Source organism: Anomalospiza imberbis, chromosome 9 (assembly GCF_031753505.1).
Source record: "Anomalospiza imberbis isolate Cuckoo-Finch-1a 21T00152 chromosome 9, ASM3175350v1, whole genome shotgun sequence".
NCBI lineage: Eukaryota > Metazoa > Chordata > Aves > Passeriformes > Viduidae > Anomalospiza > Anomalospiza imberbis.
In genome coordinates this window covers 24,884,617-24,901,919 of record NC_089689.1, presented here as the reverse complement: position 1 = coordinate 24,901,919, position 17,303 = coordinate 24,884,617, and the positions used below count along the sequence as shown (strand labels likewise).

Here is a 17,303-nt window from a genome sequence, read left to right as displayed (position 1 = left end):
TGCATGTTGAAAAGCACTAAGCAGATCATACTAACACTCCAATGCAATGGCTGCCAGGATGTTATAGAAGCAGGTATGAAGATTTGCATTTTAATACCTCATCTTCCCATGGTGCCTCTTCCCACAAAGCACACACCCAAGTTGCCAGGAGAGCCTCTGAGGGGAGCTGACTCCTTTTTTGGAACCCTTTCCCTCCCAAAGCTGCTGCTCTCGGTGCTAAACATAACAGCACTGGTGATGCACTGAACAGCAGTGAAATTTCAGCTGCTCCCACCTACGGTGCGAGTAGACACACAACCTAGAAAACTAACCTATAAAGCAAGCTATAAAGGCTGATTGTTCATCCCATCTTGTGCATCACTGGATTCCAGGCTGCAGCAGCAAGGATGTGGATTAGGCCAGATGCATCTGCACCCATCCACACCTCCTCTAGTGACAGTGCAGACCTCTTCTTGTTGAGGCAGCATCTGCTATAGGAGGCTCTTATCCTGAAGGCACCTACCAATGGGTGCTACTTCGTATGAAAAAGGATCATTGCAAACTAAAATGTTTTGGGGACCAGAGTTAATTAGCTATTATCTACAGACGTCGGAATGAAATCCAGAGCAGCATGTCTCAACTACAGCCCACTGCTGTTCCAGAACACCATGGTCAATAAGCTCAGATGGACATGCAGAACCACCTCACTTTACAGTGTTCTTAAACAGGCTGAAATTTAATGAGGGTTTGGTGAAGCTCAAATGGCAGAGTCAGAACTCAGAACTGTCAGTTGGCTCAAGCTATTCAGACAAGTTCACGTTAAATAAAAATGAGAATCAACAGAAAAGCAAGGCCACTGTCTAAGCTCCTCTGCAAGAAGCTGCACAGTGTGTAACACACCTGCAGACTGGCAGTGCTCAGACTTCTCCCCCAGATCTGCAGAGGCTGAGAGACAAGGGGCATCTCAGCTGCTCTAGATCCAGTGTGCAGCACTGAAACTAAAGGCTTGCCCCTGAAGCTTAGCACTGCATCTGCTGCATTCCCTGTGTTAGCACTTGCAATGCAAAAGCACCAAGGTTCTGCTGACCCCAAACACAAGCTGACCCTTACGCAGGCAAAACCTACAACACAAAGCGCTTACCTGTGATTTTGTCTCTCACGAGCTTGCAGGATTCAATTTCACCAATGCTCCCGAAGAGACTCCTGAACTCCTCCTGGGTCATGTTCTGGGGTAAATAGTTGACTATGAGGTTGGTTTTGCTGTCATCTGTAGCAGCCCCTGTCTGCATGGGGGAAGGGCAGTTTCTACTGTTGCTGGAGGGTCCATTGGTTGTATTGGAAGTAGGGCCATTCGACACCTGAGGCTCCATGGTGCTAATTATCTATAGCAAAATAAGAGAAAGGGGAAAAAAAACCACCCATAAGTTTCATAGATACAATAGCTATTTTTAAAGATACTCACAAACGAATGAGTAGGTAGCATTCATGGCCAATTTAGATACTTCAACAAAAAAACCCGGCTTGATTCCTCTGTTATTGTTGCAAAGTAGGTCATGCTAGTCTTTAGCTGTGAGCATATACTAAGATGCAGTTAAAAAAACCTTTTTTTGTTAATGCAAAGCTGATTTCTGCTTTCATCACGCAGCCATTTTCACAAATGTAAATTTAAACCACATAAATTTAATTATAATTTAAGGTAATAATCATAATTAAAATTATAGTTCCATTAAATCAGATGAAGTAAGTGTATGGCTCTATATGAAAAGGTAAAATATTTTACCTATTTAATAACTGTATCACAGAGTGCAATGACAACAACATTAACCAGGCACAGTCAATCTGCACCGTGTCATCACTCAGCTTGCCTTCAATTAATAAACTTGGTGTCCCAAGACATGCCATTGACTGGTTCCAGTGCTGACCTATATTCCCTACCTACATTTTCCACTAACGAACAGACACCTCTTTAAATAATAAAGCCCTGGATGTGCAATCTCCACAGATACAAAGGTCTTCAGATGCTTACTAGAATCAAAAAGGTTTAATCAAAGAAAAGCTTATCAGGCACAGGTGAAGGCTGCAGTTATAACAAGTACACTATCTTGAAACACAAATCTCCAGTTTTCATGGAAGAGACTTAAATAGACCTTTCCAAAAAATGACAAATAAGAATCCAGCTTAGCAAAGTGTGCTGCAGGACAGTAGCCCCATTGTCACCAGTGATGTGAGCAAAGCTGCCTACATGTTTATCTGCAGAACACAAGTTCTCATCCCAAAACTGCACAGACAGACAAAGGAAGCAGAAAAACCTGGGCACTTAGAGATTTTTCTATGTAATTTGCCTCTACTATGGCTTCTAGCCCATCTTCACTGCCACCACTGCTGCCAAAGGAAGGACATCATCTTCGTCTTAATTCTGGAAAAATTAAAGCAATACAAATGGTGGCTTTTGCTGCCTGCTGTGAGGTTGGTGATGTGCAGCTTCACTGGAATCGAAGATCATCCCTCAGATGGGCTCAGCTTCCCTCCACCAGAGAGTCAGTGATGCAAACTGTTGCCCCAGGCAGGAGATTCCACTGCCCAGGGACAGTGACAAACATGGGAGAACAGAGGGCTAAGGCACCACACACTCTGAACCTGGTATTCTGCCGATCCCGTAATTATTATAATTACTCAAAACTTAATTTGCTTTCTTTTTTAAATCCAGGGAGGTACATGCTGCAACAAATTAGGCCTGTGATTCAGGAGGATGGGGACACCCGCCCCCCCCCCCCCAAAAAAAAAGGGTGTCTATTCTAAAATTAACTACATGAGGGTGGCTCAGTCTAAATAGGTTATATTCTGGTCATGTCTTTTTTTTTAATTGAAACGCTTCAGTGTTAGTTTAATGCCTCATTTAGGAAATAACCCTCTTTTTTATCAATGGAAATAAGTTTTGAATTACCATTATTTTTATTATCAAGCCCAGGAATAGCTACTTAGTTTAACAGCTTTTAAATAAAAAGAAGCCTTGCCACATTGTGTTTAACAGAAATGCCTTAAAACCACACAGCAGAATCATTTTGAAAATAAACTGCACAAAAATAGTCACTTCTTGAAAGACATGGGCACATCCAAACCAGAATCCCCCTGCCAAATTTACCAGCCACATGGCACCAAGTACTGCTGGCATCCTTGGCCTAGCCGTGCCAGCCCCACACACTCTTCCTTCAAGATTCCCCCTTCCACCCGGCATCGGCCATACTTCCTTCCCTTCTCCAAGCTAATTCCATCCATGTATTTACTCACATGTACTACTTAAACGCTTCAGATGCTGCTAAATCTGTTTAGCTCAGGATTCCAGCTGGAAGATCATCCTTTGATCTCCGCACCTCCGCGACCCCACGGCTCCGAGCGCCGCCAGCAGCTGCTGCAGGGCTGGGGTTCGCACCCCAAGGCGGCCGCGCTCCAGCTCAGCACGGCCTGCTCCTACAGGCTGCACCCACAGCCACTCGACTGAAATTTGGGCGAAAAAATCCCAGTTCCAACGCTAAGGCACAGTCAGAGGATAAGTGAAGCAGCTGACATGGTTAACAGCAGCTTGCCACGCGCCTTTACATCACTGGACCACATTCTTCCCAACACAAAGCCCCACAAGATAAGCTGCAGTTTTAGGGACCGATCCTGCCCCTCTGGAGCTGGCAGGGACACCACACCTCTGGTTTCAGTGTCAGCAGAAGCAGGACTTCAGCACAACACACCGAGCAAGGTACATCCTCTATTATTAGCAACAGACTCAAGAGCTATCTATAGTTCCCCGCGGTAGACAATAACCCTGGATCTTTTAAAATCTGTGAAAGAAAACAAAATTCCAAACTGGTTGGTGTCCTACTTAGGCATTTTGCAATTGCTTTTTAGTTAAATTTTCAGCATTTGTACCTTCCCCACCAAGCAAAGGAATAGAATTCAACCCAAGACATTTAACACATTCAGAACATTAAGAGTAAGCTGCTCGGTAAAAATCTGTTCCTGAACAAGTACATTTCCTCATATACTTCAAAGTATCTTGGCATAAACTAATTTTGCACCAGGTGCCAGGTTTTCTTCCTAGTTACTCTCAACTCCAATTAGGTTTTCCTGATTTTTTCATAGTAGAAAGGAAAAGCAAGGCACTTACTTGCCCTTCAAATTATTGCCAAGTCATAGGTTACTGAAAATCCATTTGCTCTATACATATTAAAAAAGAGATAATGGATAGAGAGAAATATTGAAGAATTATTAAATGCACTTCTGATAAAGGACTTCAGATTTTTTTTTTACTGCATAATATTAAGCCTCCATTTACAGAGTGATTTCTGTGCAAAAGCAGGTCTGTAGCAGAGCTTGCATTTGAAGTTCTCACAGGCACAAAGGAATAACGCTTGCTTTAGGTGTGCACACTGACTCCTGCCATGAGTAGAACTTACATTATTAATGGCAACCAAAAGGTAAGCCCTGGTTCTCCTTCCCAGACATTTGGTCCTGTCCCTGGCATGCCTGAAGCTCAAACCCCAGGCGGAGTTCAGTGTGCATGCACTGGGATGTTTGTTGTCAAGCACTGTTTTTAAGATTAAGTAGCTGTTGATTCCACATCAGTCAGCACATTACATAAGAGGAACATTATTTATTCAAATAAATTTCAACATGACAGTCGCTGTATGCTTTTTTCCCCCTCTATCCTACCCTCTAACACTAAGATTTAAAATTTTAATTCAATACCTGTGTCACAATATGAGTATTTTTAAAATCAATACTCCAGTTTCCAGGACACGCAGTTAACTTACTGTGTTTTAATTACTGGTAATAACTTTTTTCAAATACAGAAAAGTATTGGGCTGCAATTAAATTCTACCAAAATATCAAAGAAAGCTATAAGTCTGCCTAACTCATCAAGGGCTTATCTGGATATAGGCAAAACAAATGTTGAAAATTCAAGAGTGACTTAACAGTATATTTTGTTTTGAAAAAATTAACATGGGTGTTATCCCTGAAGGTGTTCTTAAACCTCCATAAGCAAGTCAATTTAGCAATATCTGTGCTCTGAGCAACATCTTTTTGTAGACCTTTTCTGACCCAATTTAGGCAGTTACTACCGGCCCTGAAATATTACAGTGCTAATGTCATGTGTGCTGACATTCACATGCTACCAGTATAAAGAGGCATTTTATTTTTTTGGGGGGCAATAACTTGCCAAACTCCCAATACTGCAATATGATACTCTGTATATAGGGTAATAGCATCTTTGAGGCATAAACTGCAGTTACTGCTAATAGACATTTGATCACATAGCCACCAGTAATCTGGATATTCTAACCCTGGCAAATACTATCTGATAGAATTTCAACACTGATTTTGCAAGTTACATGTTTCAAATTGTGCATGTTTTTAATCAGACTGCTGCTTTTAAAAAAAATGACCATTTCCTGGTGTACTACTGTTCTCACTATGGTAATGTATCAGCAAAATACGAGGTATTTTAGTTTGGCAGATTTCACAAATAAATGCTTTGAGGAAGACAACATAAGCTTTGCCAGTGTTTTGCAAAACACTGCTTACCAAAAGGCTTGGTATAAACCTCTCCTACAGAGTATCTGCCACAAATACCCATTAGAGCTACTCCTACATTAGTAATGTTTCAGAAATACTTCCATCACATCTTCATTGTTTTTTCAATTAATTCAACTAATTTTAATTTATTCCTGCTAAAATATTAGCTCCAACAATAAAGCAAAAAATACCTGTATGTATAAACAGAACTATTACAATTACCAACTATTACAAGCTAGAGTAACTGACACTAATCTTCACTTATTACAGTAAATGTATGACATCCATCTACCATTACAATGCACAGTCAATGAATCATTTGGAAAACTACCCACAGACTAAGACAGCCTTATCTCCCTATTGCATGCATAAGCAATAGCCAATGGCTCGATAAATGTAAATATACACTTTTTATATTTACAAAATTTGTTCTCAGCAGTATAAAAGAAGGTCTGCACATTGAACTGAGGCTGCCACATATGTAAAGTGAAAGGAGTTTGCATTTAGCAAATAATCAGCACCCATTCCTGCTATCTGAATTATATATACTCCACTGACCACAGTCCACAATAAACAGAAACTAATTTGGTATGTATTAAAAAAAACACAATTAAGAATCTTAAGAATAAGTGTTATTTATAGGCACAAAAGAGAAGTGTTTTTAAACATACTAGAAACAACCCTCTTCTCAAATCAAAATCTGAAAAAAATTCTCAACCCTGGAAAAATTCATGCAGTCATATCCATTTTGAGGACTCAGAAGTCAAAAAAGTTAGCTATGAATAATGAACTGTTCGCAGCACCTAAATGCCAAGAAAAAAGATCATGGCAAATTACACCTCATGAAGAATTCATGAGGTCTAATTTTATATTATTTCTAAGTGTTCATTAATGAACCAACTCAGAACATTCTCCCATAAAAAAGAGTTTAGATAAATAATGCAAAGCTCTTACTTTATCTAAAAAAGCTCTTTAATTAGCATTGCAAGTTGTTTGCTTTTACAAGTGAAAACAAATGGTGCCATGGCAGAGGTCCCACAGCCATCTCGTGAAAAAGATGACAAAATAAGAAACAAACAAAACATCTCAAAGAAAATAAATGTAGATGCACAAAGGTTTCCCTCATACAATGAGGAACAGGCTTTAGCTCCCTGCATATCTGCTCTTTTGAATGGAAGGCAGCACAGTACAAGTCTCTGTTCCCCTAGAACTTCTCTACAGGTGAGAAAATCCCATTTACAGGGGCTGCCTGACCTGTCCATCCACAGCCCTGCCATCTGCTGAGCCATGAATAGCCATGGCAAAGCCAGGAGGTTGGTCCACAGGCAGGGAGCAGAACACACAGACACGTCCAGGTCCCTCAGCCCTGCTCCAGCCCAGGAACCCCAGCCCAGTTTAAAATGCACCCACTGCTACTCGCTCCATGGGGATTTAGCACATTTTTGCAGACTGAGGCACTGGATCACAGAACGTTCAGGACACATCATGCCACCTTCCCCTTGAAGCGTTAAAGGAAAAGAACATAAAGTGATTTGAAGCCTTTCTTGGTTCAAAACCACAAATGTAGCCCGAGCAAGAAGCAGGTGCACCTTGACCACACGTGGGCTTTTCTAAAGTGACCTCAGGAGCAGCAAATGATACTCTGTGTACAGCTCCAGTACAGATTCTCTTAACTGTAAGAGCTGTCAAATTTCACTGTCAATTACATTTTTATTAAAGCTTACGCACTGCACAACTAGACTTTGCTATTATTTACCTAATAAATACATCATGAACATGAAATAAAGGAGGAAAATGAAGCTTTTTAGTCTACCTGCCTGGAGGCAAATCCAATACCCCAGAAACAAATCATTATCTAACCCTCTGTATTTTGACATGTTCCCCACTCACACACACTTCTACGTGCTATATCTTTACCTTCCTTGGAGTAAAAGTCACATTTAATATTTTAAATACAGATATAGCTGGAAGTCTCAGCTCAGAAAACTGGCAATCTCTGGCTCTCATGGCACAGATACAGCCGTCTTAACTTGCTTTCAGAGTGTGCTGCACTCAGGTTGAAATGGCGTTCAAACACTTCCAGCAAATTCACATTTATAGGTGCCACAATAATTGTGCAGAGCACACAGATGATCCAAATGGAGAAGACAACAAATGCGTTCATTTTAAGATGTAAGCCTCAGTTCAAATAAAGGAGAAAATTATTTTCTTTAATAGCTAAATTTATCCTGAACCAGTCCATTATAGGCTTTTGCATGAATATGCTAAACCAAAATATTCTGTCCCCGGTCTAGCAATGAAATGAATGCAAAGTTTATTGGCAACATTACTTGTTATCACAGCAGTGCCTGAAGGACACAACCCATGGCAGCACCAACTTGTGCTGTACAAATGGACAGTAAAGCAGGGACTGCTGCTCTACCAACACAGCAACACAAAGCAGGCAAAACCTGTTACTTTTTATTCCAGATTTCACAGAAGTGAAATAAAAAAAGTCAAACTAGATCAAAGTATCTAGGCAAACTGCTGAAGTTACACAAGAAGCTGTGACAGCCCTGTAACGCACCACCCTACCCTCAAACCTGGCCCACTGATAAGCTAGAACTCCTAACAACCTTACCAAAAAGAAAACCAGTATAATAATGATGCACCAAACTGCAGGTTTCTTGAGAGTTTCAGATAAATGCCTTCTGTTCCAAAGTATGGGCTCTACAGGTTTGCATTTGATTTAAACGACAAAAGGGAATGAGTAGGGGGAAAGAAGCAGACACCAAAATAAATCGCAACTATTTCAACATCCAATAGCTACTAGTTCAGCAGTAGGGGAAAACACTCTTGGAACTACACATCCAACAACTACACTAAAGATAGGAACATAGGCACCATATCGCATGCTTTGCATAATCTCTTACTCTTCCTGCAGGTACTCTGGGGGTAAGATATTGGAGGAGGAGAACTACAATTATCATTCATACAGCTCAGCACTCTGCAAAGCTCAGAGGAAGCACACAGGACTGAGGAGCAGGTGCACAGACAAGCACTCCATGCACAGCAGTTTCTGGGAAGTGTGGCACATTTGTAAGGACAACAATGTTTGTCCAGAAGCAGAATATAGTTATAGTTCTGTGTTGTGTATTACCTCAGCTCACAAAGTGTGAGATGCTTTATCAACTACTGATAATACTGAGCATTACTTTCAACTATTTCCAGCTTTTCCTTTGCCTCTTGTGAAGATTATCAAGTAACTATGCCTGTTGGAAACCTCAGAGGTGTTTGGCTCTATTCTTCAGTGTCCTCCTGGTATCTTAATGAAGTCTACAGCAAAAGCACTTGGGAAAGGGTAAGGAAGAAAGTGGTGTAATAGGTGATCAGGGTTGTCCTTTTCATTAAGACAAACTGACTTCTGGAATGCCAGCCAGTTACACCCTACTTTAGAGTGGTTTCGCCAGAATTTATGATAATTTCTACCATTAAACGCAATTCATACATGAAGAGACGGGAAAACACAGCCTTGATTTCACAGCATTCAAACACCACTCTGGAACACAGCTTTGGAAAAAGGCATCACCAAAAACACCAGGAGAGGAAAATGGATGTGTCCTGTCTATTAGATGGGAGACCCAACCAGCTTGGGTTAAAAACCCTTGCAACCACTCAGATCCCACAGACCACGGACTGCAACAGAGGCTGATGGCAGGGACGTGTCCTACTTCTGTCCTGGGACACGGCCATCAATGGCTTCTGCCCACCCGTGTCTCTGGGGGTCACCCGCCGCCTCTGCTCAAAGGTCTGCACTATTTTTGAACTGAAATAAAGACAACACGGTCAGACTTTCAGTTCTGAAGGAACATCTATTTCTTCTTCAATCACACTTCTACTTCTGCCAAATTCATACCAGGCAACCCTATGCCTAAAATTTTACAAGGGCTTTATTTTAGTAATTTCATCATTCCAGACTGCTTCTTATTCCCTCCTGTCTTTTCACTGAGGCTACTACTTGCTTTCTCAAGACACATACGAAGGCTAAAGGAATAAAAAAAAAAGTCTCAGCAAAAAGAGCTCTTTGATTGATGCTCCAAGCCAAAATATGATGAAACCACCTTCCTTCTCCATGGGCTGCAGCTTATTAGATACCACAAAGGCAAGAGGTCTCCCAGCGACTGCATTGTCCATCTTGGAAGGAGACTAACAGAAACCATATTTGAAATCTGTGTTAACGGGGTGATAAAAAAAAAACAGGTATATGACCAAAAAACATTAAATACATGAGGAAAACTCAGACTGAAGGGGTTCTCTCAAAAGCCTACATATTAGATAGTAAGAACATGGTAGAGATCAACATTTAAGACGGATTCTCAGTCTAAAGGACATGCAGCCTAAAAATACACTGAAATGAAAGCAAAGGAAATTGAGAGTCTTTTTATATTTCTGGTTACTTTCTGAATTTTATTTTTAGCTCAGTTTTGTTTCCTAATCACTACTTACTTGTTTGGTTTACTGACTCTATTACTGAGTTATATATTGCTAATCTGTAACTGAATTCTATTACTGACTTGGGAATATGTATGTAGCACTGTGTACTGACGCACAGATTCCCACGGGGATGTACATGTTCATGAAAGAAGCAGACAGCTGCAAGTCTTCAGCTGCTGTAGACCTGTCACAATTCCACTTTATGTTTTTTTCCCCTTTAAGAAAATAATCTAGAATCATCTGCAACCCCAGAGTTTAGACAGTGAAACCTGTGTTACAAGCCACACAGAAACCTACATCTACTTACCAGAAGGCAAAGCAAAGCAAGGCCAGTGCAGGCTCTCCGTGAAGCCTAGGAATATCCAACCCCCCACTACTGTTATTTTTACTGAAGTTCTAGAAACAAAAAGCTACAATTTTTAGAAGCCCTTAAGCAATTTAATATTCATTAAAGTTCACTGCAATAGGATTTCAGCTCCTAAGCCATAAGCTCTTCTGAAAATGTTGCCCATATATTTTTCATGCAAAGCCAGGCTTATATTAGGCAGGAATGGGTGGCTTAGTGGAACACACGACCCAACCAAGATGTTTTAAGGCTCTGTCCTCAACAGGATGTTAATGAAGACACACTGCTAAATGCAATTAGGAAACACTAATCAACATGTGTACATCTCAACTGCTGGCAACAGCATCTCTATGGATACTGCAGCTTGCAGGTCTAAGCGAGACAGACCCCAAAATAGAAACTATGATGTTCAGCTAAGTCCTATCTTCATCATTAAAAATGTTTGACTGCTGCAAGGTATCATTATTTCTCTTAAAACTTAACTAGATTAAAAATAAAAAGACATTTACATCTTTTCCACAATTCACCTGCTAGCCTATAACTCTGTACCACACTAACATTAATTATGGAAATAACCCTCTCATAAAACATAAGCATTTTTACTTCTGTAGCATACCTGTGGTAGACAAAGTTACAATGAATTACTGAAAATAATATGCCATTACCATCTTAAGAGGAAGCAGATAATAGAAATTGTAAACTTGAAAAGCTTCTGGGAGCAAAATAATCAGAAATCACCTTTGAGCGAACAGAGGTAGCTGTTTACTCTGATGGTCTCACAAAACTACCTACAAAATGTCTTAAATGAGGCAAAGTTTTAAAAGTACTGCATGGGATAAATATCTCAGTAATGCGTAAATTCAAACAATCTCATGCATGAAAGCATCTATGCTAAACTCAAACACATATTAGAGATTAGGAATATGTTATCCATCAATAAAGGACAAAATATCAAGTACATATCAGTAATAGGTCAGGCTAACAGATCCTTATGTTTTATCCTAGACAAACAATTAATCTCTGTACTACAGAAAAGAAGCATGTCACGGGCCAAACCAAACACCGTCCTTAATAAATGTAAATTAACAAACATATCCTGAACAGCAAGAAATTCAAAATGTACCAAAACTCCTCTTAAAAGGTAAACAGACCTCATGGATAACAACCCTCTGGTTAAAACAATTCTCCTCAAGCACTCAATGGAAGCTCTGCCAAGCTCAGTCCCTGTTCAGGTGCTTGGGGACAGGGGGGAACACAGACCACCCCAGCTGTCCTGAATCCAAGCCCCACAAATGACATTTCACTTAGATGTCAAAAGGCAACTGGAAATAGAACAGCCACTACTAGACATCACCAGGGAGAAATGTCCTAAGAGCCTAAACACATGAACTAATGCTTGAGTATTAAAAAAAGTCAAACCTAGTTACTGTCCTCCATTGGCTATGCTTTCTTTAAAATGCACAGCAGCCACAGGCAGGCGCTTTAAACCCGGAGCTGGAGCGCCTTCCATCCATTTCACCTCAAACAGGTTGGTGACAGAAGTGATGCTGTCTCTATTAAAACTACTACATCACCTAAGCACCCCGGCCATGGAGGCACTCAGCCCAAGTATCCTGGTCCTGAAATGCTGGAGGAGAATGTGGCTCCTCCAGCAGTCACACTGGCTATGTACGGCTGCAAAGCTCCTTGATCACCACAAAGAACATCACACAAGCAATACTCACTTTTGCACTTAGCAAAGATTAATGATGGAAATTAAACTCAATTTCTATCCAAGCATTTACATTTGCAAGCACTTCTTTCAGTAGTTGGGTGATGACAAGCACAGACAATAAAAAAAGGATTCTAAAAATATACTACTCTTTTTCCCTGGATTAGTATGTCTACAGTTAAATATAAACTGTGCTCTATAAATTATCAAACACAATGTCAAATTCTGAAGTGCTCTCCGGAATCTCTCACAGAGCACACGAAATACAGAATGATAATTCTGTCCTGGCCCAGTTAGGCTAAAGAACAATATGCTACTGTGCTGGATCACAGATTTTGTTCCTATCAACGGCCACACTAAAAATGGCCACAGCCACCACTGTAGCTGCACACTGAATTTTTCAGGACCCTCCGCATCAAGCAAAGAGTTTAATTCCCTGAACAGCTGCTCTCACAGGAAGGGAATCGACAGCAACATTGTCACCGTATAGCTGGCACAGGCATATTAGGAACAATTTCGAGCATTCATGCTTTCTGCTAAAAATCAACTTCCCCCTACTCATCTACTGCCAGTAACTTCATTTAGAACAAAGATATATTAGAACTATTTTTATTTAAGAAGCATTTATTTACATACATTATTACTTCTACAGAGTCGTGACTGTGCCTTCTGCTTTACAGAAATAACGTCTTTGCCCACAAGATCTGCACATAGTAAAGCAAAAAGTCACCAATCACCGTTCAAAGATCAAGAAGGACCAACAGAAGATTAATACAAGTACTGCAATTAACAGTCACATTTATAAACCCTTCAAGCAGGCAGAAAAGCCAAACGCCCCAAATACCTCTGATCCCCAAAGCAGAACGCGTTAACACTCCACCACAGTGTAGTGACTTAAATATGGGTTATTTCATGCCGTTGAGTCATGAATTTCACATTATCTAACATTAAAGTGCTGCTGACTACGGGCGTCTACAAATCAGCTGAAGGGGACTGCAAAAAGGCCTGGCCTCCCCTCCCCTCCAGATTAGCATTCAACTCTTTAAAAAGGTTTGTTAGTATTTTGCCCATGTAGTTTATGACCCTCTCTAATCAGAACTACGAGAACCAGGTTGACTTGCACACACACCAAGCACTTCATAGACATCAAGAGTCTTAATCAACCCATGTATTAAACAAAAAAAATTCCTCAATGTCAAACCTTCCAATGACAATCAGTCTAGCAATAATAATTCTCAAACTCACAAATATCAGTTTTGCTGTTAAGAACAGTAGGGAAAGAATGACTTCTGGCAACTCTCCTGACCAGGTGAAGCAGAAATTCCATGTCCTTGCTAGGCAATTAAACATAACATTAAAAGAGAAGGCAGTTCTGCCTTCACTTATAAATTGTGAGTAAATAGTTGTCTTTGCTAGTTTTCTAGAATGCAACCATGAGAGATTCTTAAAAGGAAGAAAAGCAAGAAGGACACACGTCCTTCATCCCTCATATGTCTCTACAAAGGATTTTCAACAGCACTCAGCCTGGGAGAAAATACTTGGAAGTGCTCAGGAAACCACTCAGCCTCTCCAAAGGGGAGTGCATGCAACTACAGGCCAACAGGTAGGACCGGGGCACAGTTACCTGCTCCAGCAGCAACCTTTTGGGGCCTCTACATGGAGATCAGGTGGGACCTTCTCACCAAGCGTCCCTGAGGAAGTGAAAACCCGGGGAAGCAGTTTGGGTTTCCTTCGGCAGCCCGGCGAGCGCCGCCAGGTGCGCGGCAGAGTGGCTGGATCTGAAAGACTGGCGCTACTGGAAAGGCTCCAGTGGCGTTGCTGCCCTCTGCCAACACCAACATCACTGACGTGGGCACAGATGCGTTACGTGTGGAACCTTCTCGAAGCGCTGCAAGCGAGAGCCACCTCCCATAGTCACGGGTGTCTGCTTTGAAACAAACACACTTTATCGCGCCACCTTCACCTCCAAGGGCTCCCAATGCTCCAAAGCCACCAAATGTCGCCGCCCTGACGCCGAAAAATGCTGGCGCACGTCTCCAGACTGGAAAACTACCAGCAGCAACGTACACGGAATTTTATAGCAATTAGAGAAGTTTAATTTTTAAATGAATAAAATAAATGAAAGCTTATTTTTCCCCCAGAATTCAAGGACAATTAATTTCCCATCACAACAGCACTGCTGACGCAACTGCGCGTGCCTTAGCAACGAAGGCGTACTACAGCATTTTCTATACATCATGCCTCTAAATACTGTCAAAGCCAGGTTTGTATCTTACACTGTGCAACTACATCTCATTTCCAGAGGACACACAAAGGTTTAGGTATCCTTCATTTTAATTAATTATTTTCTTAATATTCCGTCTTTTCTCCCCATTTAATGCATGATTCCTAACTGGTTCTCAGCATTTCCTGACTAGTACAGATTTTCTCAGCCATTGAGGTGAAAGTCCTCATGTAAGATACTATCAAGGGTAGAACAATAGGTAAGATGGGCTCTCTGCATCCTCCCTACTTTTTGGGGCTCTAAAGAAGCAATAATGCAGCAGGAGCTCCACTAGGGAACACAGACTTTCACTACAGAAAATAAAGCGCAACCTAACATTGCTGAGCTAATTCTTAATGAATTCATGCAAGCAATGTAAATGCTACAAATAAGACAATGTTAGGCAGTTCCAAGAATTAACTGCATTCTTATTATAATCTCATCTGAGAATATTTAATTTCTAACACTGATGTTCCAATGCTATTGCAAACTCTGAGTATTTAAATGAGTAAACAACAAACAAAAGGTCTCCTCTTCAGTGCCCCAAGCTATCATCCAAAACTAGTTATAATTAAAGGTGTGAACAACAGAGTAACAAACCTGCAAAGTCAAGGTTCTGAGAAATTAATGGGCATCACACCACTGCACCAGTTCAAATTTATCACTCATTATCTCCCCGACTAGCACAGTGCTGTTTCACATATTAGTGCCTCCTCCTTTCCTCCAAGCCTTTCCTGCTTTTTCTAGATGGCTAATTTTATACAATTACTGCCTCTGACACATTGAGACCTTTTCTCCCCCCTTTATTCTTCTTGCTAGTAAAGCTAGTGACCTACAAAAGCCCCTTGCACCTAAAATATTCTAGTATTTAAAAAGTAAAGACTGATAATTTAAGGGAAAAAGCAAGCAAGCAGTCTCTAAGTATCTGTTTCTTCAACATCTTCCCTTTGCATTATCTCAAACAGTTAAACATACCCAAAGGCTAAGGCAAGGTACAGGTACCCTTTAAACATGTTTTATTAGGATTTAATCTATCATACTTGTTGAATTTCAACACTGCCCTCCTCATCACAAAGTTCCTTAGAAAATTAAAAATGTCCCTTCTTTTCAAGTTGCTCCAAGTCCTACACTACTGGTAACTGGACATTTACAGAAACAGTTAGGAACTGTTACATTACACAAACACGCTTTCCCTCCTCATCCAAATCCCAGCGTTTTCCTTCACATCCATTCAAATGGGAAGATACACATGCACAAACACACACACAAATACATGCAGACCCATCTCTTCCTCCACCCTACACAGAAAGGGAAAGAGCAAGAGACAGAGAGGAGTGCAAGGGGGAGGGGTGACTTTCTATCACAGATTAGCAAATTTTGCTAAATCTGGCCAATCCCTTACAGAGGTACTATGCTTTTTAACATCACCTCACTTGCAATAAAACTGTTTGTGCCCACTTCTCCCCCAAAACCCCAATGACATTGAAAAAATACTGCATTGCAGTATTTGCCAGTGCATCGGAGTGTATCCAGTTAGCTGTCCCACAGACAAACAAATGTACATTTTAATGTGTCCAGGCACATAAATGAGGTGTCCAGAGAACACAGATTGCCAAAACGGACAAGTGGATTTGTCAAGTTATCTGCATCTCTCTTCCTCTCACCATAATATTCTCTGCCACTGTCCATTTCTTGCCTGGGCTACTTGCTGAAATTATTTTCAAAGTCCAAGCTCCCAAAGAAGACAACAAATTCCCCTGTCAGAATATGGGACGCAATCATACCTTATTTCTTTTGAAAAACCTCAGGGTGTAGAGTGGCTCTAGGTTATGTACCAACAGTATGACAATTACTCACAGAAAATAACCTGCATTTAATTAGTACACTCCCAGCATACCAAGTAGGAAGGCTGAGGAAAAAAAAAAAACCACACATTCCCTGTAAGTTAGAAGATGTTATTTAAAAAAAATTAATCCATTAAATATATGTAAGATTAAGGCAACTAGATTTCCTTTCAATAGAGTCACAATATTTAACAGGACCAAATAAAGATGATGAAGACTATTTCAAACCCATTCAAATGGGATTTTTAAGTATACCCCTTCCAGCTCATTGTAACCATCCTTTGTCACAACAGCTCGGGCTCACTTTGAGAGAACTCAAAAAGGTAAAATTAATAAAGAGGAAGAAAGCAAAGGAGGCAACCAAGCCAGTCACCAGTGCAGAGGCATCCCTGTATCTAATATGGGAACTTGATTAGCAGAGTACATGGGGACAGGATTTCAAACTGATGGCTGGTATTCACATTGCATCAATATCCAATTGTAAGATTGCCTCCTTTCTGACTAGTACACCAGGACAACAGTTTTTAAAAAAGAAAAATGTCATGTCTAAGGACAACTACATTTTCTGTATCTTTTTGTCTCAACAGAAAGGTTTTACGTTTTCATCATTTAGTATCACTAGCAATCTTAATTCTATTTCACTAACTTAATAGCTATTTTCCTATAGGAAGATTTACAATGCAATCGTTTACATGCAGAAAGAAAATGTCACTATGTACATGCAGGCTGTATTCATTAATATAATCTTAAAACAAAGAAAAGAGGAAGATCAGGGCAGGAACACGTGCACCCTAAAACAAGGATTTCATTATTTTTAAATCTTTGTAGAAACACGAAATTGAACAGAAAATGAAAATGTAACTACTAGCTGATGACTCTTAAAACAAACAATGCAGCTGTGTATAATAAAAGGCACCCTTATTTATTGTCATGACTAAGTTAACAGATTTAGAACACAGTATCTCTGTTTTGGACAGAAGAAAAATTATTTTACTCTCACGTACAACTACAATGCATGTCAGAATGCATCTCTGCACATGCACAGACTGTAAAATACGGAATTTTACACACGCACACACCCCCTCAGGATTTTTTTTTCTCCCCCTCTACACTGTAAAGCAG

The 17,303-nt window shown here is 40.5% G+C and overlaps 1 protein-coding gene across 9 annotated transcripts in view; it reads right to left on the bottom strand.

Annotated features, from left to right (window-relative positions):
* The window catches only part of ELAVL4 (ELAV like RNA binding protein 4), a 64,019-nt gene that overhangs the window by 40,417 nt on the left and 6,299 nt on the right, over positions 1-17,303 (bottom strand). For all 9 annotated transcript variants that reach the window (XM_068198704.1, XM_068198701.1, XM_068198703.1 and 6 more), the window contains exon 2: positions 1,121-1,361. In XM_068198704.1, coding sequence (XP_068054805.1) covers positions 1,121-1,361 — 241 coding nt within the window. The remainder of the gene's footprint in view (positions 1-1,120; positions 1,362-17,303) is intronic.